This window comes from Rhinolophus sinicus, linkage group LG05, assembly GCF_036562045.2.
Source record: "Rhinolophus sinicus isolate RSC01 linkage group LG05, ASM3656204v1, whole genome shotgun sequence".
Lineage (NCBI taxonomy): Eukaryota > Metazoa > Chordata > Mammalia > Chiroptera > Rhinolophidae > Rhinolophus > Rhinolophus sinicus.
The window spans coordinates 29,562,816-29,582,319 of record NC_133755.1 but is presented as its reverse complement, the minus strand read 5'-3'; the positions used below and the strand labels follow the sequence as shown (position 1 = coordinate 29,582,319).

Sequence of the window (19,504 nt, the reverse complement as noted above, 5' to 3'; positions counted from 1 at the left end):
GATTGTTGATGGCTGATTTGGGTGGCTGGGGGGGGTTTCGTGGGAAGAAGCAGGGTTGAAGTGATGGATTTTAAGCCATGCTAAAAGGAAACCTTTAAAATTACAGAGCCTCCTGGGAACAGGGAGATTTGGTTCTAACATTTGTGGTGGAAATAATATTTTTAGGCCCATGTGAAACTTTTTAAAATGCCTCCTTTAGAGTAATGTTATTTATATGTATTTTGTTCTATGCAAGATATAAACAACTATATTTGAGTTGCTATTTGGAATGTTTAGTCAGCAGCTGAAGTTGTCTACTTATCCCAAACCAGAATTTAAAAAAAAATAAAAATCCCACATTGTTTCTAAGAGATCTATTTCTCACTACAAATTAGAAGTCAGTTATCTTTCTGCAGAATATCTTCCTCAGTTTACAAAAGACTGTCTAGTAATCCCCCTTATCTTCAGTTTTGCTTTGTGAGTTTTAGTTACCTGTGCTCAACCTCAGTCTGAAAATATTAAATGGAAAATTCCAGAAATAAACAATTCATAAGTTTCAAATTATGCCCCATTCGGACTAGTGTGATTAAATCTCATGCTGTCCCATTCTGCCCGGACGTGAATCATCCCTTTGTCCAGTGAATCCACCCTGTATGTACATGTAATAAGGTATTTTGAGAGAGACCATAGTCACATAACTTTTATTAAGTACAGGATATTGTTATAATTGTTCTTTTTATTATTAGTTATTATTAATCTCCTACTGTGCCGAATTTATAAATTAAACTTTATCATAGGTATATATATATATGGGGGGAAAACATAGCATGTATAGGGTTTGGTACTGTTGTGGTTTCAGGCATACACTGGCAGTTTTGGAACATATCCCCCTTGGATCAGCGACGGACGGCTGTATTTTTCCTTTGGACTTTATGTCTTTACTTTCATGTATTAACTTTAGTTAAATCCAGTTACGATCCTCCTAAAATCATTGTGTGTGTCTACCACTGACTATCCTATTTCTTGGGATAATGTTATACAATCTTACAGGGCATAAGTTTAAAACATTTTCTTTAAATTCAGTGTTCTTAAGCATCCTAGAATATCACCTAATATAATAGAGCAAAATTTCACTAAGTAATATTCAAATAACCTCAAAATGTTTATGCCTCTTCCCAGATAACTTCCTTTATTTATTCTCCATAGGATCTGGTTGAAAATTTTATTTGTGGTAGTCCACATTTTGAGAGAGATGAAAATGATTACTAAAATGTACTTTGGAATGTGTTTTCTTTGAATATGTATAATTTCTATAAATGTAGAACATAAATTACAATAAAGTTACGTTCTCTTTGTTGGAACTCTGGAGTTTTGCAGTTGTATAGAACATCTGTGAGAACTTAATGAACCATCTTTAGAACATTTTAAGTGTGGGTGCAAGCCTAGGTATGCAAGCTTATTATGCAGACAAGATATATGCTTTATATGCTTTTGTAAGGGTGGAATCTTTAATAGCTTCAAATCCTAAGACCCGTAATAAAGAGGAAAGTAGGTGAAAAGTGGAAAGTGAGGCATTTTTAATTTTCCTCCCTCCAAATGTAAGGATATGCATTCTTTTCTAGCAATCTTAATATGTATCAAGAGTTTGTACTTTTACCTTTTGGTACATGATAATTCCAAATGTTTGTTCTATGTATGCCTTTTAGATGCCCTAATGTGAGTCTGCAAAAGCTACCGGAGCAGTGGTTATGGAATGTTTTAGAGGAAATTAAATGCAGTGATCCTTCATCTAAACTCTGTGCTACAAGGCGCAGTGCTGGAATTCCTTTCTACATACAGGTACTTATCCACAGGACCATAGCTGTTTGTTTGTCTTTTGATCATAGCGTATTCTAACCCCCTTGACATGTGAGGGAGCATATTGCATAAGGTACATTTCTGTCTCTTCAGTACTATAGCATTCATAGCTTTGTTTTAATGTGTGGACAGTGTGTTCCTGTGACAGATCTGTTCTTGGAACAAACTGTCTAAGAGGTCAGTCTTGTAATGTAAACAGAGGGTGGTATAGATTTCCGCCTGTTTATTAGGTAGGCAGACATCACTGTGGCACATTCATTGCTCACTTCCAGGAAGTGTACGTGTTGCCTTTTTTTTTTTTTGAATTAGGGGAAAAAAAGTCTTCCTGTCACATCAAGACCCTTAAGATCTTCTTTGTGGGCATCCAGTGTTAACAGTTTCTTTTGAATCCTTCTATAAAATTTCCATGTATAAAATAATCCTAATCTTAATAGTAGCTAACATTTGTAAGTACTTATTTCACATATATAATCTCATTTAATCCTTCCTCAAGGCCTATGAAGTAGATACTGTTATCATCCGTATATTATAGATGAAGAAACTGGAGCTTAGAAAAGTTAAGTGGTATGCCAGAGGCCACAGAGATAGTAAGAACAGAACTGAGACTTGCGCCCAGGAGCAGACTCCTGAACCCCTCTACATATGAGAGAGAGAGAGAGAGAGAGAGAGAGAGAGAGAGAGAGTGTTTTCTTTTTTTAACACAGTTGAAAGCTATTGTACATACTGTTTTGCACCTTGCTTTGTTTCACTTAACATTAGGTTGGTGCAAAAGCAATTGTGGTTTTTGCCATTATTTTTAACCTTTTATTTATTTTTTTTCTTTTTGTTTTTTTTTTGGGGGGTGGGAGGGGAACATGACTTTATTGGGGAACAGTATGTACTTCCAGGGCTTTTTTTCAAGTCAAGTTGTTGTCCTTTCAATCTTAGTTGTGGAGGGTGCCATTCAGCTTCAAGTTGTCCTTTCAGTCTTAGTTGTGGAGGGCGCAGCTCAGCTCCAGGTCCAGTTGTCGTTGCTAGTTGCAGGGGGTGCTGCCCACCATCCCTTGCAGGACTCAAGGAATTGAACTGGCAACCTTGTGGTTGAGAGGCCACTGGCCCATGTGGAAATCAAACCAGCAGCCTTCGGAGTTAGGTGCATGGAGCTCCAACCACCTGAGCCACCGGGCTGGCCCCTGTTTTTAACCTTTTAAACCACAATTACTTTTGCACCAACCTAATACCTTAAAGATTGCTCTATATCAGCACACCCAGATATTACTATTGGATAGAAAAATATTTTATTTCCACAGTATTAAAATTAAGAGGCTATCCCCTTCATGAATCCAAAGAATAAAAAACCGAAGTCCTCACACCCTGACCCGAAAGGTCTTTGTTTAATATTCAGTAAGATAAAATCCAGGAATGGAGTAGTATAATAAAAGCAATGAAGGTAAGTAAAGTGAAGTCTGTTTTTTAGTGCCCCTAAATTTTTTCCTTCTCTTATTCCCCCCTCAAATTCCCAAAGTCATGATTCTTTTTATGACAAGGGGCAATGGAGGTTGTTGATGTGATTCAGACATCATTGAGGTACTTCTGCAGCATGGGTCTTGGCGCCCTTCAGAAATCAACTCCTCTCTGATCTGATGCATTCTGGATCAGAATGGTTCATTCTGCTACTGGTAATTCATTATGATCTAGTGAGTTTTTTCCTCATTCATCTGCCTGAGGACAAATGTTAAGACAATAGCACGGGCTGGTTGCATGTTTGTGCTGTATGCTTATTCCACCTCTGCTCTCTGACTAGTACTAAATATTGCTCAAAGTGATAGAGCAATCAGGACATGGATTTTATTAGCCCATCCTTGAGAAGAGTGTCACAACAGCACACAGCTCTTGGGGGATAAAAGCCATGGTTCCCAGAAGACATTTCAGTAATTGCATGTAGCTTTCTTATTTTAATTAAATAAAATCTAAACTATTAGAAAAATCTGCTCAGAGAGGCCCCATTTCACTTAGCATAACTTATTAATAAAGTTATATTCTTGTTCTGGTGGAAACCTCTGCTTAGTTTGTGTTCGCTGTGGAGAAGAACTTCCTACTTAGTTTATGAGCTTATCTTTTGTGTAGATAAAAAGAGTTTTGAATGGTCATGAATAAAACAGTATATATGTTTTCGGAGCATAAATATACTATGGGAAATTTCTCTTTTAAACCTATTTTGTGTGTGTATCTTTACTTTCCTCTTTTATGGATTATAAATGCTTCCGAAGAAACTGAGTAGCTTGAAACTTGTCACTCTTGGGAGCCAGTTGCTGCATACCTTTGAAATACCCCTGCTCCTCCAAGTTCCTATACAATCGCTAATCTATTTTGGGTCTCTATAGATTTGCCTATTCTGGACATTTCATATGGAATGGATATATAATGGATATATAATTCCATTTCATATGGAATCATATACTGTGTGGTCTTTTGTGTCTCTCTTCTTTCACTTAGCATAATGTTTTCAAGGTTCATCCATATTGTGGCATGTGTCAGTACTTCATTCGTTTTCATCACCTCAAGTGGTTTGATATCCTGTTTTTATGTTTTTTGAACATTGGCAAAATGTTCGATACAAAACAGCTCTTGAAAATTCAAATATAGGACCCCTTTGGAGTTTTGTAGTATTTTCTTCTGTCTCATGGAGTTGCCAATGCTACAATTTGATAGTTGTCCAAGTAGAAACACTTGTGTGAAGAATTAAATAACTAATCAATTTCCAGGATGTCTCCAAATTCTTGAAAGAAATTTAATCCAGAGGTTTTTTTGTTTTTTTAAGTAAAGAGAATTTTCTTGTTGGGTAAATTTGTTGCTAAAACTGACTTGCTTATTCTGTCTGAGGCCTGCCACCTAATTATGGTCCTAAAAGAGTTGTTGATAAGAGCTATTCTCAACCTCTTAGAATTATATCATTATTAAGCAAACTAGACGTGACCTTAGAGATTCCATGATATCACCTTTACCGAATTTTACAGATGAAGAATCTGAGGGATAGAGATGTTAAGCTACCTGCCCATGGCCACATGGCTTAATTAACTTGCTTAACACCACATATTTTTATAAAGAAGATTTTGCATTTTGGGATTGATTCTGGGAAGTAGCAAATAAATGCACATAAATTTTTTGCCTTTTTTTCCTTAGGCACTGTTGGTATCTGAACCTAAGAAAGGCAAAATGGATTTGTTGAAAATAACAATGAAAGAGTTAATCTCTTTGGCTGGGCCTACAGATGACTCACAGAGCACAGTCCCTCAGGTAAGAACAGAAATACACAAACCCTGCTAGGAAGGTAGTGGTTTGAAATCTTTGTTGTACTTAAAAAACAAACAAACAAAAAACCTGCTAAAGATATGGAACTCTTGAAGATAGGACAGATGTTTGAAACTTATTTGGATTTTTTGGTTTGTTTGTTTTAGTTTGGTCTTTCCTGTCCACAAAATAAACCATTGCTGTAGTTGATATATACTGACCAAAACGAACTACTTTTAAACTCTGGTGAAAACATCCAATTTAGATATTTTCTAATGCTTAGCATTGTATCTAAAATTTTTAAAATAATTATGCTATCAGTTTAAAATTTCATGTATGCTTCCTCGAGGTCGATATACATTTTATAATTCAGCAGTTGAATCTTTCCCTGAAACGTAGTGCTTGACATTTGGTATATTCAGATTTTAATTTTAGCTAATACTTACTTATTAGTCCCTTTTAGTCACTGCTAAAGTCGGGTTAAGTATGTATGTATGTATGTGAGTGTATGAAGTTGGGTTAAGTACTCCTCACAGCTCTGCTTTACTTCACCATAGTCAATATCTGTCAAATACCTAGTCAATACCTAGACTTTTTGTCTAGGCTTTCTCAGTAAATGCTTCATAGTAGGAGGTTCCTACCCAACTGAGGGAGGCCTGTGCTAGATCAGGGAACAGACTGAGAGCTGAACTTTACAATCAGGTACAATAAGTATTAATACATATGATTTTTATCCCATAGCCTATGGGAGGTATTAAAGCGGGGCCCATGGGCCCAGAATGTGGACTGGTAGAAAAGGATGGGGTTTGTTAACATATGGCACATAGTGGCCTGTGACTGTGAGATGTCAAATGTATTTTAAATTTTTAAATAAAGTGTTATTAATCACCTTTCATAAATGATCATTTAAAGATATTTTCCAAGAAAATGTGAAAAATATAACTGGTTCCATTTTCCTAGGCTTTAAAGAAGAACTATTTTCTATAAGAATATATAAAAATAATGGAGTTTGGTTTTAAAGAGTCCTGGGTAATTATTGCCCTACTCTGCTTCAAGATCATTAATGGCATTTTAGTGATCACTTTTATTAGATTGGTCAAATTTAACAATTTGTCTCTGACCAGTCTTCTAGCTCTTAGTTGATGATTTGCTTTCCTTCTCCCCTCCTATGGTTTATTTATTATTTTTATTATGTATCTGTGAAACACTTCAGCATATAAACATTTAAATGAATAGTGAACATCCATGAAACCAATTCCAAGTTTAAGAAGTGAAACATTACAGATACAGTTGTATACACTGTCTATTCCTACCCCAACCCATTCCTCTTTCTTCCTCCTCAGATGTAATCACTAATACAAATCATTCCTATACACTTGTTCATTTTATGACCTTTTATTTTTTTTAGATGAATGGTGTCATCTACACATCTTTTTACAGTTTGGGTTTTTTCAATCAACATTAGTTTTTAAGATTACTAAGCCCCAAGTACATTTTAATTTCTGAACAGTACTACACTGTATACAATTTTACCTTTCTGCTTAGTGTGAATTGGTGTTCTCCAAAATTTTGCGTTTCTCTGTTAACTGGCTAGCTTTGACATCTTTTCATATATTTATTAGTCTTTTGGATTACGTCTGTGAATTACCTATTTAAAGACATTGCCTGCCCTTAATTTGGTTATTTGTCTTTGTTTTGCAGGAGTTAGATTTTTTGTTGTTGTTTTAAAATTATTTTCCTGATATAAATCCTTTTTATTTGAATTGCACGTATCTTCTCCCAATTTAAACTTCTCTTGTCCCTTTGCTTATGGTCTCAATTATTGCATTGGAGTTTTAAATTTTAATAAAATGGAGTATGTCAGCTTTTTCTTTTATGGTTTATGCATTTGGATCTTGTTTAAGAAATCCTTCCATACTCAAAGGTCAGAAAGATATTTTATATTTTCTTTTTAAAGTTGTAAAATTTTATTTGTCAGATTTCTGTCTTTACACTACCTGTAATTTGTTTTTGTTTATATGTAAGATAAGAAAATAATTTTATTATTTTCCACTTGTTAAATAATATGCAAGTATTTTTGATATGATACATCCTTTTCCCTTGATTTATAACACCGCTGTATCATGCACTGTTTCTATCGATATGCGTATCAGTTTCTGTGCTCTATTCTATTGGTCTATTAGTCTATTCTTGGGCCACAGTCACTATTTTAATTACTGTATCTTTCTAATAAGTTTTGATGTCTGGTAGGTTGAATCTCCCTCTTTTTTTCTTCAGAATTGTCTTGGCTGTATTTGTCCCATTGCTCTGCCATATTAAGTTATAGAATCACCTTAAGTTCAACAAAAGGCCCTTTTGGCTTTTGGTTGGAATTTAGAATTTAAATTCATTGATTTATTTAGGAAAAACAACTTCTTTTTTGATATTGAATCTTCCAGTCCATGAGCCTGGCTTATTTCTTCTGTTATTCAGTTCTTTCTTAACGTCTTTCATTATTTTAAATAATTTTCCATAAAATCTTACAGATCTTTTGTAAGATTTCTATCTACATATTTTATATTTTTTCTTGAGATTATAAATGGTATTTTAAAAATTATATTGTATTTTGGTGGTGTGTGTAAAAGTAATGAATTCTTTGGTTATTGTTGTGCTTATATTCAGCAACCTACCTGACTTGCTATAATACAACTAATGACTTGTCTGTAAATTCACTTGAATTTTCTTTGTAGGTAATCATATCCTCAGTAAATAATGCTAAATTTGTTTTACCTTTCTAATATTTATTCTTTAAATCATTTTTTATATCTTATTCTTCTGACTGGAATTTGTAGTATAGTTTTGTATAGAAATAGAAATAGAGACATCCTTACGTTGTTTCTGACATTTGCCGTAGGTTTTAATCTGTCTTCTGTCTCATTAAGGAAATTGAATTTTATTGAATGTTTTCAAGCATCTTAATAATGTTAATAAATGTATTATATAATAAATGTTTCTTCTAGAATTTGCAAATGTCATGAATTATACTAACTTTTCAATGTAATGCAGTCTTTGCATTTGTATTAGAGAATTAGCTCCCAACTTTGATATGAATTTTTTTACACATTGCTAAATTCACTTAAAATTTTTAAAAAATATTTTCGCATATTTTTTCTGTATTCGTAAGTGAAATTGGCCTGTGGTTTTCTTTTTCATCCTTATTTTTTATGTAAAAATCCTTATTTAATTATAACATATATATACAAAGACATGTACAAATCATATGTGTACCTCAGTAAAGTTTTACAAAATGAACACACGTAACCTGCAAGAAACAGAACTTTTAAGCGTCATGCGCCCTTCTAATTAGCACTTTCCCCCAACGGTAACCACTGTTAAAGCCTAACTTTAACATCTTAGTTTTAGTTTTACCTGTTTTCTGAATTTTATATAAATGGAACCATAATTATATACTTTTTTGATATGGTTTCTTTTGATCAACATGATGTATGTTATATCCATCCATGTTGTAATTTATTCACTTTCATTGCTATATAGTATTATACAGTTTATCCATTCTTCTGTTGATGAATACTTGGGTAGTTTTTTATTTTGAGTAATTAAGCATAGTACTTTTAAGAACATTCTTGTACATGTCTAATGGTGAATCATACACGTACATCTGTTTTGAGTAGATACCTAGGATGGTTATTGGGTATGTGTATTTTCAGCTTTAGTGGATATACTATTTTCCCAAAGTACTTGTTCTTACATTATTTTGATAGCCAGACTGTACTAGGCTTATAAAATAAATTTGGGCGTCTTCTCTTCTCTAAACAGTTTATAGAAGAGTGAGATTATCTATTCTTTGAATATTTGTGGTTGTTTTGTTGGGTTTTTTTTTTTTTCCCTTTTGGTCTGTGGGTAGGATTTTTAACTATTGATTTTCTTTATATAATGGTAGTATCTATCTAGCTTTTCAATTTCTCCTTGAATTTGTTTTGATAAATTCTCTGTTCTAGGAAATTGTTTGTTTTGCTTTAATTTTTCTAATTGATTTGATAGTATTATTCATAGTATTAGTTTCTTGCTTTATTCTTTGATGTATCTGTAATCATATCCTCTTTAGTATTCATGATACCGCTTATTTTCTCCTCTCTCTTCTTGGTTAATCTTGTCAGAGGTTTTTTTCTGTTTCAAAGAATCAGCTTTTGATTTTGTTAATGTTCTTAGTTACATCATTGTTATTTTCAAATTTTCTGCTCTTTTAAATTTTCTCTAATTTGAGTTTATTGTTCTTTTTTTATCGTCTTAATCAGACACTTAGCATATTCATTTTTAGTTTTTCTTTTTTAATACAAGCATTTAAGGTACACACTTTTTAAAATTCCACTTAAAGTGCATCCCACAAGTGTTGATATGTAGCATCTTCATTATTGTTCAGTTCTAAATATTAAAAAAATTTTTTTACCAGTGTTTTAAAATGTGTCAGTTTTATAAGTAACTTAAAAAATCGATTTCCAACTTTATTCCACTGTTATCAGAGCATAATCAGTAATTATTTGTTATTTGTTGAGACTACATGTGTGGCTAGGTTTGAGGTCATTTAAAAAAATAAAAGTTTCATGTTTGCTTGAAAAGAATGTGTTGTCTCTGTTAGATGCAGGATTCTATATATGTCCATTGGATCAAGCTTTTTTAGTGCATTGTTCAAATCTTACTAACTTTAAAAAATTTATTATTGGATGTGTTTTATTAAAATCTGCTACTTCATTTGTGGTTTGTCTGTTTCTTCTGGTAATTTGGTAACTTTTTGTTTTGAGGTTATGCTATTAGCTATGTACAGGTTTAGAATTACCATAGTCTTCAACCCACAAATAATTTTGAATTTTTTATTCTAGGTTCATGCTTTAAATATCCTTAGAGCCTTGTTCAGAGATACACGTCTGGGAGAAAATATTATTCCTTATGTTGCTGATGGAGCTAAGGCTGCAATTCTGGGCTTTACATCACCGGTCTGGGCAGTAAGTGCTTTTGCCATGTGTTTTCATTGACTTAATTATACTTCTCAGTAGGTTTTAGTAAACTGATCTTTCCCTGGGTGATAAAAATATGTACTGCATTTTATCAAGGAGTTTCTTAAAGGGGAGAAATCCTTAGATGAAGCTATATTTTCACTCTTGGTATTTTATGATTGCATTATGTCTCCTTTGTTGGCTTATTAGCCGTAACTCTGTTTTCTTATTTTCTTGAGTGCTTTAGGATTTATACTGTATTTCTTTAACATCACAGTCTACCCACAAATGATATATACTACTTCACTTAAAGTATAAGAATCTAACAATATGTTATTCCATTTCTCTCCTCCCAATCTTCATGCTGTTATTATATATTTTACTTTTATGTATGTTGTAAACTCACACTACATTGTTATTATTTTTGTTTGAACTGTTAATTATCTCTTTTTAAAAGTTTATAATTTTTAACCAATTTTTTAAATTTATTAAATTTATTGGGGTGACATTGGTTAGTAAAATTATGTTTCACGTGTGTATTTCTATAATACATCATCTATATACTGCATTGTGTGTTCACCCAGAGTCAATTCTTCTTCTATCACCATGTATTTGTCATTGTCACCCGTTTTAAGTATACAATTCAGTGGCATTAAGTACATTCACAGTGTTGTGCAATCGTCACCACTATTCATTTTTAGAAGTTTCTCATCATTCTAAACAGAAGCTCTGTACCCATTAAACAGTAATCCTCCATCTCTCCCCTCCTCCAATACCTGGTAACCTCTGTTTTACTTTCTGTCTCTATGAATTTGCCTATTCTAGGCACCTCATCTAAAAGGAATAATACACTATTTGTCCTTTTGTGTCTGGATTATTTCACTTAGCATAGTGTTTTTAAGGTTGATCTATGTTGTAGCGTGTTTCATAATTTCATTCCTTTTTAAGGCTGAATAATATTCTATTTTATGTATATATGACATTTTGTTTATCCATTCATCTTGGGCGTTGAGTTTGCTTGATGGGCATTTAGTTTGCTTCTTTTGACTATTTGAATAATGTTTCAGTGAACATTCGTATACAAATATCTGTTTGATTCCCTGCTTTCAGTTCTCTTGTGTATATCATATGGTAATTCTATATTTAACTTTTTAAGGAATTGCCAAACTGTGTTGTACAGTGGCAGCACCATTTTATACTCCCATCTACAATGCTTAGAAGTTTCATTTTCTTTCAATTCTCACCAACACTTGCTATTTTCTGTTTTTTTGATAATAATCATCCTAACGGGTGTGAAGTGGTATCTCATTCTGGTTTTGATTTGCATTTCCCTAATGATTAGTGATGTCGAACCGCAAGAAAAATGGCTCTTAGTATCTTCATGTGTTTTTCGGATACTGTGGGCTCTGGGTAGCAGTGTGTTGAATGATTGCTATAAATATGCTCTATCACAAGGTGGAAAAACAAACACTCATAAAGCATTCAATTAAAATGGTGGAGGTTAAATATTGAGTCATATTTATTTTTTTTGGCAATATGATCACTCTCCAGAAACTTTTTAATTCAGAACTCTAAAGATAGCAGGCAATACCAAGTATAGTTGTTAGATTGAAGAAAGTAAACTTTCACATGTTTTTTTCATGATTCCTGGGAAAAACACCATGGTTTTATTGTTATCCTAGATCATTGTACCTGCTACAATAAAGGAGATAAATCTATGGTTTGTGGGTGTTTGACACCTACCAAGGCTGGCAAAGGGAGAGGAGAAAAGAAGCTAGACTTAATATATTACCTGCAGAAAGAAGAATTTTCTAGAAAGGCAAGCTTTCCAATTAGTGAGCTGCACAAACCATTTCATAACTGTATGATAAGCCTCTAATTGAGACTCAGTATAATGTAGGGTAGCCAGAGGCACAGACTCCCAATGTAAAGAGGAATCCTCAAGGTTGCCAACTCTTACCTGGAAAATTGTGCATCTTCCTGTAAGAAAGACAGCCGTCTGAAATTCTGTCTGGGAGCATTGCCTAACTACTCCTGAGGACACAGTGTTTACCTTACGCATTTAAAGGAAGTGGAGCAATACCTGTATACCATCGGTAGAGTCACGGAGGTAGGAATGTGGCTTGACCATCAGGAAAAATAGAGATCATAAAACTGATTGCCGGAAATATCAGTATTGTTTTCTTCAAGCTGTTAGTTCAAGGTGAACAAAAAAAATATTCTCTGTGAAAGGGCTTTCAGAAAGTGAAACCTGGTAACTTTTCCAACTTTTTAGCAAAACTGAAAATATCAGAAATGAGTAGTTCATTTATTTAAAAAGTCTTTTTTGAGACCTTTTAAACAGTAACACATGTGCACTACAGAAATTTTGAAAATAAAGGAAAGCATAAAAAAAAGTAAAAGTCCCCCCCCCTTTTTTTTTTTGACAAGCAATCTGTTTATTCTTCAGATTATAAAACTGCTTTCAGGGCCACTTTAAAGTAACACGCACTGAAAAGTTCCCTTTTAAACTACCATACAGATATAATCGTTATGAACTTTCTGATGCATTTTCTTCCTCTTTTTTTCTGTGTGGGTTTTACATGTGTATAATACTCAGATGCACATTTATATTTACAAAAGACTGCATAAATTAGTGCTTATTTATAGTTTTATTTTGGGGGATCTTCTTTTTTAACACTGGTTATTAAGGAATCTTTTTGTTTCTATTGTTTGTTTGCTTTACTAGAGAAAATTAACATCATAGCTGTAATGATCCATGTATTTATTTAATATAGCCACATATTTATTTAATATATTGTTATGTTTCCTTCCTTATAAAAGACTAATCTAAGATACGCCAAAATTGTAACGCCACATAATCAATGAATGTGAAGAAGCCTTCGTTTCACAAAACAATTTATCACAGCATTCTCTGTTGAAGTCATTTAAAGAGTGATTTTTTTCCCTGAAGGCAGGTGGAATGTGGTTTGATTTACAGAAATCTGATTTGTACACATTTTCTCAGGACTATATGTTATGCTTAAAGGTAACTACATCTGTACTTTTTACTTAATTATTTTTTTCTGATAGGTTAGAGAGGGAAAATGATAAAAGTAAAATGAACTTAATTTTAATTTTTCAGTACTGGAACATTTTCCAGGAAGCATTCATGTATGTATTTGTTTTTACAGACTCCTCAATCTTTTGTATTGAGACCGTACAAATCTCTTGTTCTTTGCCACCTATTGGGCATTTTTAAAATACAGGGGAAATGTGTCATTGTAAACATATTAGGCTTTAGGTATACCTACTGTGTAAACATATTAGGCTTGAGGTATACGTACTGTGTTGCAGATAATATAATAGGCACTAGAAATAGAGAGATCAATAAGACATAATCATAATAATGGCTGTCTTATTGCATATTTTCCATGTGCCGGGTATCATTTACATTGATTATCTCAGTTAATGTTCAGAACAACCCTGGGAGGTAGATTCTATTATAATTCTCATTTTACAGATAAGGAAAACAAGGCTCAGAGAGGCAAAATAACTTTGTCTAAGGGCTCCCAACTGTTATGTTTGACTCCAAAATCTGTGTTGTTATAAGGGAAAGTTTTGGGTGTTGTAGGAATACAGAAAAGATACATTTGACCTACTTTATAGAGTTTTGGCCCTATTCTTTAGAGATCTGGAGGTATAGCCTAGGTGCTAAGGTTTTATTGAGTGGTACAAACGCAAAGCAGCAAGAATGGAGGAAAAAGGGACATGAGGCAAGGAAAGAAGAAAGACATTACCAAGAGGGCCTTAACCTTACAGTAAAACTGAGCTGGTTGTCTGGTGATGTGATATATCTTCTAGCCAGGCCATGTGAAACCTACCACCTCTTGGAACAGTCCAATATCCTGTCTCTTACTGGTCAAAGTTCACTCAACTTGAGCAGGTGTTGGCACAACTCTTGGGCAGAGGCTAGAGAAGCCAGATCCCATGCCATGCCCTGTGATGTAGCATCTCACCGGAGTCTGGATATGGCTGAATGAGCCACAGCCTCCATAGTTGTAGTTGGGACAGACCTGGGGTTTCAAACTGTGTCTCCCACTGCTGTTGAAAAACACTTCACACAGTAAAAGAGTGATGGGACCTGATTTGTGTAGTTAAAAGTAGAGACTCGATTGTAAGGTAGGAAGAGGGATGGAGGAAGAACAATCAGGAAGCTATTGTAATAGTTTTGCCAAAAGTTGATGGTGGCTCCGAGTAGAGAAATATTAGTGAAGATGGTAACAAATGATAATCTTTGACATATATTTTGGAGATGAAGCTAGTTTAGTTAAAAATTTAGGTAATAAAGTAATTTATAGGTACATGTATGGGAACAGAATTTTCTGAGTTGTTTTTGGAAACTGAGACATTTCTGGGCATTCCTTTTTTTTTGTTCAGTGACTATGGAACATCTGATCTTTCCCTGCATCCTCCTTGCAGAACAGGTAACTCATCTTTCTAGCTTGCTTGAGACTGCACTGAGACTGCCACTTTAGGGTCCTTCCAAGGCACACACTGGGTCTGTCTGGTATATCTGTAGTTTGCTTCCCTTGGGCCAATTCTGCTTCACAGTTTGCAGTGGGTTTCAGAGGAAAAAGAGCCTTTCAGATCTTTCCAGTGGTACCGCCACATGTGCTCTGTGCCTCTGTTGGCATCATCTCTAGGCCCTATGGTAGTGGTGAGGATGCCACAAGGGAGCCAGGATGCAGGCTGTGTGGTGCTGAAACCCAGCCATGCTCTACTTACTATGCTGCATGCTTTGGCATGGAGCTGTATTCATGCACAGGAAGAGTATTTTCCCCCTAATTCGCACATAGGTAGTATATGGGCTAGTGAAAGCTCTGTCTCTTTTGTCTTCTCGTGGGAAAAGTGTCTTGCTGCTTTGGGAGAAGGTCACCATGAACTTCAGAACATGGCAGCGCTTCCATTTAATTGTAAGCCCGCAAATGCTAGTAGTTTTCCTGGATTACAGATGAGGGACTTGTGACCTAAAATTTTTAGTGTCTTTTTCAAGGTCAGTAAGGCTAAGAAGTGATGGAAGAAAAGTCAGAATCCAAATCTCACTTAATTTTTTCAGAAAGTATTTGTTTCTGCTATAAACTGGCACCATGTACACTAGACAGAATCTTTTATAATAAATGCAGATCCCATCCTCAAGGACGTGACTGTCTATTAACACGTTGCGTACCGCGGGGTTTAAATCCCTTGTGAAGATTCTCCTGATCCGTACGCAACGTGTTAAGAGCGAAAGTGTATGGTGTATAAATGAGCATGCCACATAGTGGTTATACATGGTAGGCTCTCCATTCATTTTTTTTTTTTTTTTAACTGAGCTCTGGCCAGTTTTATTAAAGAAAAATTTTGCATGATTTACTGTTCACCAGTCTGTTCTGGCATGCTTCTGATGATACCAGAATCACCTGGATCAGTGATAGCCAGTGTGCATACTTCAGTATTTTCCACACGCTGTGCCCCATTCAACATTATTGCCCCTGTAGTGATGGACACCAGTCTTGGCCAACATAGCGTAGTACTCTATGTTTCACATTTCCTCAAGGCTGGGCAGTTGTTGGCAAGGATGACCAGTTTCGCTTTGCCTTGTCTGATCATTTTCAGAGTCTGCTTGTACCCCAGCACGTACTTTCCACTTTTCATAACAAGTTGGAGCCTAGAGTTGATTGACTCCAGCGACTTTTTTGTCTTCTTTGCGGCCACCATCTTCCTGCCTTAGATGCGGGATGGCCCCCAACCAAGAGCAGCCGCCAAGATGGCCAGGGAGTGAGAAAAAAGTTCCCTTCGTATTTTAAAATATTTGTCAAGGGAGCATTTATGTTATATAAGAAAAGCCATACATATATAAGAAAATATATAATGTACATATATACCCATATACATATATACATATATGTAGATACTGCATATGCTCTTCTACACACATGATACACTATTTTGTGAAACCTAATTTTTCTTTTCTTATTTACCTAACTCTTCTATATCTTAAAAGTCTGTATGGAAGTTTTTTCACTAGAAAGGAAAGAAAAAACATATATTCAGTTAATAGAAGGGAAGAATTTTGGTAGCAGCTGTCAATTTGTAGCTGAATGCCAAGTCCCTATCAACCATATATTGGTGGAGAAGGAGATAAGAGAACAGGAAGGTTTTCTGATGTTTTCTTTGTGATAAAGATTGATTATTGCTAGAGTTATTTGGTAGCCATTGTATTCCCTCCATTTCCAACTTTACTACAACTAACTCTTTTCTATTATTGCTCTACTTTTTACTTACATTCTCCTTGATCCATCCTTCCCAGACAAGATATATTTTCATTGCCGTTACTACGGTGAGTTTTTCAAAATATATTGCCTACATTAAGATTTAACCTCAATGATTCACATTAGCAGGTACTATGAAACAGAGTACCTGAAACAGAGATCTGTGAACGATTTATACTGGCTCACAGAAACATGGGGGCATTCTTCTATTTTAAATAACATGTAGAGTATTCCACAGTAGTTATTTTGCTCTACATTCACAATAACCTTTTAAACTATTATGCTGTATAACTGCTATACTTTTAAAATATAGAGTATATATTTTTCAATGTGTGAAAATCAATTAATGTAATATGTCATATGACTAAAGGACAAAAACCACATAATTATTTAAGCAAAGGCAGGGAAAGCATTTGACAAAATCCAACACCATTTCATGTTAAAAACACTCAGTAAACTAGGAATGGAAAGGAACTTTCTCTTCTCTTTCCATTGATGAAGGCTATCAATGGAAAACCTATAGCTAACAATACGCTTAATGCTGAAAGACCAGAAGCGTTCCCCCTAAGATCAGGAACAGGACAAGGATCTCCACTCTTGCCACACATATTCAACATTGTACTGGAGATTGTAGGTAGGGCAGTCAGGCAAGAATAAGAAATAAAAATCAGCCAAATTGCTGATTTTTGAAGATGCAAAGCTCTCTATTTTTCAATGACATGATCTTATATATAGAAAATCCTAGGGAATACACACACACACAAACCATTTGCTGAATAAACAAGTTTAGCGAGGTTTAAGGACACAAGATCAATATACAAAAATCATTTGTACTTCTGTATACTAGCAATGAACAATCCAAAAGTGAAATTAAGTAAACAATTCCATGTATAACATCAAAAAGAATAAAATACTTAGTAATAAATTTAACAAAAGAATTGTAAGACACTGAAAATTACGAAACATTGTTGAAGGAAATTAAAGAAGTAAATAAATGGAAAGATATTCCATGTTCATGGACTGGAAGATTTAATATTGTTATGATGGCAGTACTTCCCAAATTGATCTACAGGTTTAATACAATCTCTGTTAAAATCTCATTTGACTTTTTTGCAGAAATTGACAAGGTGATCCTAAAATTCAGATGGAAATACAAGAGGCTCAGAATAGCCAAAACAGTCTTGAAAAAGAACAGAGTTGGAGGACTCACATGTGAAAAATTTGAGACTTACTCACATGTGAAACATTTTTAAACTACAACAGAGCAACAGTAATCTAGTGTGGTGCTGGCATAAGGATAGACATATTTAATTCAATGGAATGGAATTAACTAAGAGTCCATAAATAAAACCTAGCATTTAGTACAGAAAAGGTGCCACAACAGTTCAATGGGAGAAAGAATAGTCTGTTCAACAGATGGTACTGGGACAACTGGATATCCACATGCAAAAGAATGAACTTGCTTCCTATCTTACAACATATTCAAAAATTGACTTAATACGGATCAAAGTCCTAAATGTAAGAGCTAAAATGATAAAGCATTTAGAAGAAAACATTAAGTCTAAATCTTTGTGATCTTGAGTTAGGTAATGGTTTCTTAGATATGATGCTTGAAGCACAAGCTGCAAAAGAAAAAAGATAAATTATTGAATTGATTAAAATTTAAATTGTCTTTGTTTCAAAAGATACCATCAAGAAAATGAAAAGACAACTGACAGAATGTGAGAAAATATTTGCAAGTCATATATCTGATGATCACATACTTGATTAATATCCAGAATATATAAAGAACTCTTACAACTCAATGATAGAAAGATAACACAATGAAAAATGGACAAAGAATTTGAATACATTTCTCCAAAAAAGATATATGATAGTCAATAAGCACAGAAAAAGATGCTTAACATTTCCTTAACTCGTTAAGGAAATGCAAATCAAAACCACAGAAAGATACCACTTCACACCCACCAGGATAGCTATAATCAAAAAGATGGACAATAACAACTATTGGAGAGGGTTTGGAGAATTGTGAAATCGGAACCCTCATACTTTGCTGATGAGAATGTGAAATGGCACTGCCACTTTGGCAGTTCCTCAGAAGGTTAACACAGAGTTACCAATGATCCAGCAATACTATTTCTCAGTGTATACCCAAGAGATGAAAACGTTCACACAAAAACTTGTACATGAATGTTTATAGTATCATTATCCATAAGAGCCAAACAGTGGAAATATCCTGAACATCTATCAAATGACGAGCATATTTTTAAAATGAGGTATATCCATACAGTGGAATATTATTCAGCCATAAAAAGGAATGACATGCCGATACACGCTACAACACGGATTAACCTTGAGAACAGCTAAGTGAAAGAAGCCAGACATAAAAGCTGCATATTATATGATCTCATAAATATGAAATGTCCAGAATAGGCAAATCCACAGAGACAAAAAGTAGATTGATTGCCTAGTGCAGGAAGATAGGGAATGACTACTAATAGGTACTATTGGCCATCTTTATATGTGAGCTTTGCATCCATGGATTCAACTAATTGTGGATTGAAAATATTTGGGGGGAGAAGTCCCAGAAAGATTCAGAAAGGAAAACTTGAATTTGCCACGTGTCAAGCACTGTGCTGAATTCACACAAATAAAGTGATGTGTGGGTATACCCTTTTGTAGCCTATTTGCAAATACTATGCCATTTTATATAAGAGACTTGAACATCCTGAGGTTTTGGTGTCCTTGGGGATCCTGAAACCAATCCCCCATGGATACCAAGGGACGATGGTGTAAGATTTCATTTTGGAGTGATGAAAATATTTTGGAATTAGGTAACAGTGATAGTTTCCTTCTTTGCGAATATACTAAAACCACTGAATAGTACCCTTTAAAATGGTGACTTTTATGGTATGTGAGTTATCTCTCAATAAAAGGAAAACTACTTTTTAAAAATGTCTTAAAAGCTCATCATTTGGTCACCTTTGGAGGTTGCTATGGCATGAACTCATTATTCTGCAAGCTGGTAAATTTGTGGAATTAATTCTGCACTAACTTCGTAGCAGGGTAACCAAATAGCTGATGATGGAAAGCTTTTTTTTATATAGTAGTTTT

General features: G+C 34.4%; 1 protein-coding gene and 1 pseudogene across 3 annotated transcripts in view; one reads left to right on the top strand and one right to left on the bottom strand.

Annotated features, from left to right (window-relative positions):
• Window positions 1–19,504, top strand: part of THADA (THADA armadillo repeat containing) — a 292,405-nt gene that overhangs the window by 66,098 nt on the left and 206,803 nt on the right. For both annotated transcript variants that reach the window (XM_019748640.2, XM_074331930.1), the window contains exons 23-25: window positions 1,686–1,818; window positions 4,999–5,112; window positions 9,984–10,106. In XM_019748640.2, coding sequence (XP_019604199.2) covers window positions 1,686–1,818; window positions 4,999–5,112; window positions 9,984–10,106 — 370 coding nt within the window. The remainder of the gene's footprint in view (window positions 1–1,685; window positions 1,819–4,998; window positions 5,113–9,983; window positions 10,107–19,504) is intronic.
• LOC109456383 (large ribosomal subunit protein eL30) lies at window positions 15,489–15,886 on the bottom strand (annotated as a pseudogene). Its single transcript, XR_002138847.2, has one exon. The product of XR_002138847.2 is annotated as a large ribosomal subunit protein eL30 (transcript).